The sequence below is a fragment of the Phalangium opilio genome, unplaced genomic scaffold, assembly GCF_054372755.1.
Source record: "Phalangium opilio isolate 3A_F unplaced genomic scaffold, DU_Popi_V2 ptg000352l_1, whole genome shotgun sequence".
Lineage (NCBI taxonomy): Eukaryota > Metazoa > Arthropoda > Arachnida > Opiliones > Phalangiidae > Phalangium > Phalangium opilio.
Genome location: NW_028324228.1, coordinates 3,912,090 through 3,921,603, shown reverse-complemented (window position 1 = coordinate 3,921,603; position 9,514 = coordinate 3,912,090). Strand labels below are relative to the sequence as shown.

The following is a 9,514-nucleotide window of genomic DNA, read 5'->3' as shown; positions in this document are numbered from 1 at the left end:
GGACCAGTTCATTATTATAGATGCGAAGGGTGGCAGGACCTGGATCCCTGCCCGCTGGTGCTAGTACCTATCAGTCTGGGAAATAGGAAATAGCGATAGATATGTTTATAGTTTTACTATATCTATGGAAATAGCACACTTCCTCTGGTCCAAAACCAGTTTATTAATTGCTTGGACTAGTTTTTCAATTTTAAAAGTGAGACTTACAGGCCCTTGGTACCAGTTTAATAATTGCAAAAGAGGAGAACAAAGCCGGGGACCAGTTTACTATTTAGGACACTTGGGGATCACTGGTCCTGCCCAATTACTAGTTTAAAAAATATCCTTATTTCCCAGACTGGTACCTATGGCTAGTTTAGAAAAATCCTTATTTCCAAGACTGCTTGTATTCTTTCGTCGTCTGCTGTTTCAAATTGAACTTAAAAAATGGAGTAACAAACTAAGAAACAACTCGGTTTAACAACTGTTCTAAGCTCAAATTGAATTTATAAAGGTTATTTATTAATTATTATGTTTATAGAAGTTATGTAAATGTTTATTAATGCCATTAATTTTACTTACATAACCTTTTATATCATAGTAGACTGAGGAATCATCATGAAGACTGTTGACAAAGTTCAGGAAGCTACCAGACAATTCAAGTTGTCCCACCAAACCCTGTGTATCACTAACATAAACTTCATGCGACAGTCTGTGATTGGGTTTGTCGAATTACACGTTCTTCCTATGCGACACGATCTTCGGAAAATAAAGCTAAACTGTAAGCAGTGCAGAATATATCGAGTGGCTATCAACGATACGTATGAAGCGCAGTTTACCTACAACGATCCAACTTTGGATATTAGTCAAGGAGAAAATAAGCAAAAAAGTTTGGAATCTTTTTCAAGTGATCATCTGCGCGCGGTTAATTCTGTCGATTCTGATCAAGCCAATGGTGAATTATGTATTCGTTTACCGAGCGAAGTTTTCCACCTAATTTCTGAAACCAAGCAAATTCGAATTGGGATTGAGTATTCCCTCGAAAAACCCGCCGGAGGGTTGCATTTTGTCGTTCCTGATATTGAGGGCTCGTTGCAAGAGAAAGCTACTCACATGTTCACTTATGGCTACAAGAATTCGTCAAGAATGTGGTTCCCTTGCGTTGATTCTTATTCGGAGCCTTGTACTTGGAAAATGGAATTTACCGTAGATTCTACTATGGTGGCAGTATCGTGTGGCGATCTCGTCGAAACTGTATTTACGCCAGACTTGAAAAAGAAAACCTACCACTACAGTTTAAATATACCAACCTCCGCGCCTAATATTGGTTTAGCTGTTGGAACATTTGAAATCTTAGTGGATCCGTACATGCATGAAGTTACGCATTTCTGTTTGCCCCATCTGTTACCAATTTTGAAAACCACTACCGCCTTTTTGCACGAGGGCTTCGAATTTTACGAAGAGCTGCTATCGAGTCGATACCCATATTCTTGTTACAAACAAGTGTTTGTAGATGAAGGTTACGATGATGGTTGCCCTTACGCAACCATGACGATACTTTCGACCAACCTCTTGCACTCTAAACATATAATTGACCAAGCGTATATATCCAGAAAGATAATGGCCCATTGTTTGGCTGAACAGTTCTTCGGATGTTACATAACCATGTGTTCGTGGTCGGACTTTTGGCTGCCTCAAGGAATATCGACGTATCTCGCTAGTCAGTATTACAAAAAAGCATTCGGTAACAACGAATATCGTCACTGGGTGCATAATGATTTGGAAGACATAATTGCTTACGAACAAAAGCACGGAAGCGTAATATTAGATTGCAGCGGGCCACCAGTTCCCCCAACTCCTTTGCAGCCTGCTCATCAAAAAGAAACTGGATTTTATTTCCCTACGAAACATCTGCAGACAACATCACCGTTTTACAATGAAATCCTAACAAAAAAGGCCCACCTAATTGTTAGAATGTTGGAAGATCGTATTGGTCGCGAACTTATCTTGCAAGTCTTCAACAAACTACTTTCTCTCGCTGGTTCAGCGGCGCAGCAAAAGGTTACTAGTAACAATTGGTATAACATGTTAGTTTCGACTAACAGTTTCCAAAAAGCAATTTTCACCGTTACCGGCAAAGATATCAAAACATTTTTAGAGCAGTGGGTTTTACAAGGAGGTCACGCTAAATTCTTTGGAAATTTTTTTTTTAATCGGAAGAGGAATACGGTTGAACTTGAAATTAAGCAGAGTGACATAAACAGTTGCGGGATTAGAAAATATGTTGGCCCTCTTGTGGTCACCTTGCAAGAACTCGACGGTACTTTTAAACATACCCTACAAATCGAAGAGAATACTTCAAAGCACGACATAACTTGTCATTCTAAAAGTAGAAGAAATAAGAAGAAGAAAATCCCATTATGTACCGGGGAAGAAGTTGATATGGATTTAAGCGCGATGGATGCTGATTCTCCGGTTCTCTGGATTAGAGTTGATCCCGATATGACGCTTCTTCGCCAAGTTGTATTCCAACAACCCGACTACCAATGGCAGTATCAGCTTAAGTACGAAAGAGACGTAACCGCCCAGATAATCGCTATTGACGCTTTGAAAGAATTTCCTACGCCACAGACTCGTAAAGCTTTAACAGACACGATAGAACACGAACAAACATTTTACAAAGTAAGATGTTTAGCGACTACGTGTCTAAGAGATGTGGCTAATGCTATGGTCGCGACATGGGCTGGACCACCAGCCATGATGACAATTTACAAGAAGCTATATGGCTCTCATAGCTCGCCTAATATTATTCGTCAAAACAATTTTTCAAATTTCCAACATTATTTTCTTCAAAAAGCAATCCCAATCGCTATGGCAGGATTGCGAACTGTGCATGGAATTTGCCCTCCAGAAGCTGTACGATTCATGTTGGACTTGTTCAAATACAATGATAACAGCAAGAATAAGTTTTCAGACAATTATTATCGGGCTGCCTTGGTCGAAGCATTGGGTGAAACAGTAACGCCAGTAGTTTCAGTTATTACTCAGTCTGGACAGCAAATTACTGCCGATTCTTTGTCAACAGAAACCAAGTTGATATTGGAAGAAATAACGCGTTGTTTGAACTTGGAAAAACTCCTACCTTGTTATAAATTTACCGTAACGATTGCTTGTTTGAAAGCAATTCGTAAGCTTCAAAAAATGGGACATTTGCCAAGTAACCCTCAACTTTTCCGAGAGTATGTTAACTACGGACAGTTTATTGATGTACGTTTGGCAGCTTTGGAAGCTTTGATTGATTTCACTAAAGTAGATGGACGTCTTGAAGACCTCAACTACATTCTTGACATCGTAGAGAATGATTTGGTCCCAATTGTTCGATTTAGAATTCTAAAGATGCTCACCATGAATCCACCATTCTTGGCAATCAACGAGAAAGACTCTCACCACCTAAACCAACCCGAAATAGCCGAACGACTTTGGAAAATGATGAACCAAAATTTTTCATCTGATTCAAGACTAAGATGCGCAACTGCCGAGTTGTACTACACCTTGTATGGTCGTGGCAGACCATCATGCTTACCGGAACAAGATAATGCGCCCAAAGACATCAGAGCTGAACTGCCGGCTACCATAGTTGTTGAGGATCACTGTTACTTACCTTGTCTAAAACCTGAACCCAGCTTTGTTCAGATCGGTAGTCCAATGTCTGAAGAAAGATTTGAAATGGAACCTTCCATTATAAACCCTAAAGTGGAAGTTATAATTGACGATGACGACAATAAGTTACGTCTAAAAGAGGTCGAGATTCCTTCCACAAATGTTGTTACTTCGAGTGGGGTAGTTCTAAGTAATGTAAATTCTGTTGGAACAAACGTTATTGAAGCCACAAGTAGCAGCATCGAATCACCGTGCCAACAATCATCCATGAGACCAATGAAAATCTACTCTGATGATTCCCAATCTAAATCATTACCTGGAATTCAAGGCCCTTCTGGAACTGCCCCAACAGGCTTTGATTCAAGCATGTTTTTAAAACAATCTCCAAACTCAATTGAAAATTTGTCACGACATGATGATGACTCACTAGGTGATAGTGCTAGCGGACGACTTCACAGAATTAAAATGAAAAAGAAGTCTAAAAAACATAAGCATAAACACAAAAAGTCACATCGTCACGATAAGCATGACAGTGAGGCTGTTAAAAAGGTTGGTCAGTTTAGTTCTGGTGGAAGTAGCAATCAATCACCCGCTACGTTCAGTGGTGGTAGCCCTCAACATGAAATAATTTAATTCAATGCAAGTGCTCCAAACTTTGTATATAATTTCATGCAATAAATATGTTTATTGATACAGGGAACAAAAAATCACTTTCTTCATTATTAGATCACAGAAACTTTCAGAGATACTAAATTTAAGGCATTTTTTCATAAACCTTGTAGTAACATTCCTGAAAAGAGAAAAACAAAACTTCAGAGAGAAATGTGAAAGGAAGTGGACAGTTGGCAGCTATAAATCCTGAATACGTGTTCAAAAATATCAATCCAAGCTTCAGTATGTCTGCTGTCACCTCCCTGGAATGTTTAGTCCAAAATGAGAGACATTGAGGCTGTGACAGAGACTATCTAGGTGTTGGCTTGGTGATTGACAGTAGGATTTGTCATATGCTAACTTAGATATTTAATAAGTAGCCGCTCGTTTAAAGCAAAGCGGGGTCCAGTGGATCCACTACAAGGTGACTTTCCTCCTGAACTTCTGGTTTAGCTAGGCGAAGGCTAGTGTACTTATAAATCCCGCCCACAAACAAGTCCTGCTTTCGCCAAGCCAAAACTGGAGTTCGTAAGGAAAGTCACCTTGTAGGGGATCCACTTTTGCTTTAAGCTTAATCGTGTTTTTGCACTGTTAAAGGCAGTAGCTTCCACTCCCTGTCGTAATTCTCTCTGATGGCTTATTGATTTATGCAGAAAATCAGATGTCGTTTCTTTGCAAGGTTTCTACTGCACATCATAGCACAGATTTTCATCATTGTTAAAGCAAAGCGCTGCTCCATCTATAAAGATAGCATTCTCGCTGAACAGCCTAGTAAGCTCGGCAAAGGCTGTAGTTTTAGCTGCTCCCTCGTGAACAAAATTTAATTTGGCAAGGTAAAATTTTGGTGTAGACGTTTAGCCAGAATGCTAGTGGCGCCAATGGAGCCGCGCTTTACTCTAAGCTTCTCTTACCCTTGAAATGTACAAAATTCTTTCAACTGCTGTCATAGATGTGAAAAAACCAAGTGCTGAAAACCAAGTTGAATCTTTCGCATGTTGCATTAAACACTGAACAGCTTTTGACGTTTCCTGTTAACGAATATATCTGACATGAATGCGAATTACCATGATTAAAAGAAAAAAGTGGTTTCCAGCTAAAATCAAAAAGCCTCGGGGATTTCTATTTTTCAAAACCTCATTTGCGAGGTTTTATTACTGGCAAAGAAACCAGTACACAGGGGAGGCCTCCATCTTAAGTTATTGCCCTCGCGCTAAGAGGCTAGCCAGCGTGTGAACTGACTCCAGCGGTTCTTGGCGCGAGAGAAATAACCTTAGACAACGGGAACCTTTCCTGCGGTGTTTGCTTCTCTACTGGATTTAATGGATTGCACCATTGCCTAGAGTCCTTGCTAGAGATGGGCCGACATCAGTTTAAACCGATACCGATTTATCGGTTCAGCCAAATATCGGTACCGATATCTCTTTAGATGGGCAGATATCAGTTTAAACCGATATATCGGTGAAAACAAATATGGGTACCGATATCAGTATTGGGATCGGCCCATCTCTACTCCTTGTAGCCTCAACCCGTACCTATGATGAATTTTTCCTTAGGGTATTGGACACGTCATTTTTATGCATAGAGGATACTATTATAAAATTTAATAAAATATATCATTTCAGTGTTAATTGCTAGTAATAATTTATAGGGTTGTAGCTTATGAACTGGTGAATAAACTCATGCTGTCGGCTGGTTTTACACCAGAGGGAAAAGCTTTTTTCTTCTAGCTGCTCAATCATCTACTGTGGATTATAACAGACCAGGATTCGCTAGCTTTAAATAGTACAAAACTTTCTCAATCGAGCAGCAATCACCTCGAGGGAGGGTGAAAAACTGTCATCATACAAGGTCATAGGTATAACTTGATTTTTGAACCTTTTCATGCTCTCTTCAACCCTTAACTTCTTATACACGCCCAGCATTATGATATTTCTTGGGTGTCCTGATTAAAAAAAGCTCTTGCTTTGCTGGGCTTGTTTAATTCACCGTTCGTGTCTTATAAGCTGTCGACAGCAACTTAAACCATTTAAAAGCGAAGTGTACAATAGTTTTTAAGTAAATCTATGTTCCGTACCTTTTGGGAGTCTATTTGTTTACAAATATCTTCACCTCTTCTATGGGTTCTATCACCAAAACACTGCTTAGCAAGGTTTTCTCTCTGTTTAGATGTACATGATTAAGAAACGTCAAAAATTAAGAAGTTTCATTTTTCTGAAATTTACATTTTTTAAATTTGCTTAAAGATCGAGCGTGGCTAAAGGGTAGTGAATTTGAACGCAACATAGTTTTATTTTACACAGAACTGGTAAAATTTCAACAAGTTGCGATAAAAGAAAACTTGACACTGTATAATAACAGACACGTTTTGGAGATGGTTTCTAATACCTTAACATTATAGGATGCTAAAAAGAAGTATTTCACTCTTGAATGAATCAAGTAGAAAAGAAATTTGTACCAAAACTCACATTGTAATATTTCCATTTTTCATCCATGCAACGTCGAAACTCCCACCCGTAATAGTTTACTTGTGCTCCTGAAAGAATCAAAATCAGTGATGTAGTACCATATTATTTTGTTGTTTATTATTTTGCCGATTACTGCATTGGATGTCTAAAGCTTGTTGATATCGAGATGCTATATAGGAATTACAAAAAGCGTGTGAGATCAATGCTAAGATCACAGGAAAGACTAACACTTGGTGAAAGCTATTCATACTCAAGCAAGCTGTAAATGCTGTTAAGGTTACGTTTGACTCGCTTTTTGCAACCTGTGCATTGCGGCGTGTGCGCAGATGTTTTAACTCAGTCATCAGAAAAAGCGTCGAGGTACGAGTAAATCGTGTTACAACAGTTACATGGATGACTGGTAGAATGTAATACCATTTAGGTTTGAAATTTCACTTTCAGGTTACTGACTTTATTTATTAAAACGTGAACACGGAAGATAGTAATTTACCAAACATCCTTGAAATTTATTGAACTCCAAATATGAAACTTCATAACAGAAACAAGACGACCCAAGGGCTGGGATCGTAATAGTAGCCACATCGTACCGTACTTAGCCGGCGTTCAGAAAATTTAGAGTGAAGAGCCCTTCGATGCGCTACCTTTAACTGTTTCTAAATTATTACTTCATTTTTTAACTTCTGTTATAATTATAATAGTGTGACACGAACGGAAGACGTGACTGAATACCCCCACGATGCGCATATTTAACAGTGGTAAAAAGAAATACTCGTAAATACCCATTAAAAGAAGTACAGAAAAACAGAGTGAATAGCCCCTCGATGTCCCAGAAAAAAATTATAACCTTTAATCCTTACTAGAAACCCTTATTGTCGACGTGTGACAGAAATTTTAAAGGCAGTACTAAACCTTCCATATAAATTAAGGTAATACCATAATCCTCTCTCTCTCTCGATTTAAACATATCGAGCAAACGTAAAACACAATTCAAAATGCTTAACCTTGCTAGTACAATTAAATTAATGCTTAACTTACTATTATAATACTCATCCTTTTAAAATGCACGAACGTAAAATATCACCTCACCACAAATTCTCACCCATTCGCTCTCCCTTCAATGACGAACGAAACATTTTACACTGCAAAAGGCGGTAGTCTGGCACGACGGGGACTACAACAGGCCAAGTCAAACTTTAAGAGCCTCATCGTAGATGTACATCATACGATGTGGCTATCAAAGTGGCAATTGAAGACTTATCTAAGATAAAATGTAATCCGAATAGAAAACAGTTAAAAATTTCTATCATGGAATCTTTGCCATTTCTGTTTGAACTAACATAATTGCGTGTAAATTTTTCTGTTTTGTTCCTAAATGTCTTATTTATAACCATTTATTTTGCTATAAATTGAAGCTTTTAATTTTTTCATATAATTACACCTGAAGTGGGGTGGCGTAGCGATTACCACTTTCGCCCACAGCAAGAGTGTCCCGGGTTCGATCTCGGATAGTTGCACCGGGTGAGGTAAAAAACCAGGGAACAAATTTGTAAGTTTTCTTACGCGGTGTTGCCCGGTTTCTCCTTTGCACCAAAAATGGCGGTTGTTAAAGCAAAGCGCGGTTCCAGTGGATCCCCTATAACGTGACTTTCCTTACGAACTCCATTTTTGACTTGGCACAGGCAGGATGCATTTGTGGGCGGGATTTATAAATGCACTTACAAATTCCGCCCAGTAGCTTTCGCCAATCTAAACCCGGAGTTCTTAAGGAAAGTCAACTTCTAGGGGATCCACTGGACCCGCACTTTGATTTAACGGTAATAGGCACTCTCTCGGTTAGCTATTTCATAAGTGCTAGCCACCACACTGTTATAGACCTTTTCACATGTAGCCCGGGGGTCAAACTTTTTAGGGGCAGTGCCATATTTTGTAACCATTGATTTTACCTTATTTGTTACGCATTCGACTTTATTTATATAAAACAGTGTTGTACATATGACCATTAAAAACAAATGGATTGTTATGATAAGCTAAAGGCGTCGCCCCTATAGGGATAGTACCGAAACTTCATCATGTTATGACTGTGGTTTGAGTCGAAAATATTTTTATATTTGTCACGGCGTGGCGTTAGAGAGGCGCTGCCATAAAGGAACCACGCACCGTGTGCAATATCATTATTATCTAAAACACTGGTGGTTTCAGCGATTTCGTGGCGTAATGGATAAGGCGTAGGACGGCCGAACAAAGGTTGGTGGGTTCGAGTTGAGTATTGATTTAGTTCTTTTATGAAAAATTAGATAATGGGCTCTTCGTGGACTGTGGTAAACCATAGGTTTTGATATATTTTAAAATTTAATTGACGAAAAATTGACCTGGAAGAGTTACATCTTGTTATTTGATAATATTTCTAAAACTGAAAACAATATAGTCGAAAAGATCTATAGCCCGATCGTGATATCATGAGCGCTAAGGTCCAAAATTTGCCTTAAATGACTAAAAACTATTTTCTTTCTTATATGCAATAGGGGAATATAAAATAAGCACTCGAGCAACCTCACACGTCACTTGCATTATAATAATTTTTAAAATAATGCTCATATTCTATGATAACATATTTTTCCAAGTTTTATTTTAGTGAAAAAAGAAAATAAGTAATTTTTTAAAATGACTGATGTTTTTTAATATCTGGGACTTCAGACAATTATTCTTGATCCAATGTCTTTTTTTTCTTTTTCAAGCCTTTGTTTTCAAAAGCATTTTCT

At 38.4% G+C, this 9,514-nt stretch overlaps 1 protein-coding gene and 1 long non-coding RNA gene across 3 annotated transcripts; one reads left to right on the top strand and one right to left on the bottom strand.

Moving 5' to 3' along the window:
• The first annotated feature begins 300 nt into the window (after nucleotides 1-300).
• Nucleotides 301-4,346, top strand: Taf2 (TATA-box binding protein associated factor 2). 2 transcript variants are annotated; one of them, XM_089860491.1, is made up of 2 exons: nucleotides 301-493; nucleotides 584-4,346. In XM_089860491.1, the coding sequence occupies exon 2, from the start codon at nucleotides 598-600 to the stop codon at nucleotides 4,270-4,272; it is 3,675 nt and encodes a 1,224-aa protein (XP_089716617.1). In that variant the 5' UTR covers nucleotides 301-493; nucleotides 584-597; the 3' UTR covers nucleotides 4,273-4,346. The 2 variants fall into 2 exon arrangements, with proteins under 2 accessions (XP_089716617.1, XP_089716616.1); XM_089860490.1 differs by having other exon boundaries at nucleotides 302-493; nucleotides 581-4,346.
• LOC149605066 (uncharacterized) lies at nucleotides 4,294-6,454 on the bottom strand. The gene is made up of 3 exons (XR_016377070.1): nucleotides 6,365-6,454; nucleotides 5,202-5,318; nucleotides 4,294-4,429 (listed from the first exon to the last, which is right to left on the bottom strand). It is a non-coding gene; the product is annotated as an uncharacterized LOC149605066 (long non-coding RNA).
• Between the last annotated feature and the right edge of the window lie 3,060 nt (nucleotides 6,455-9,514).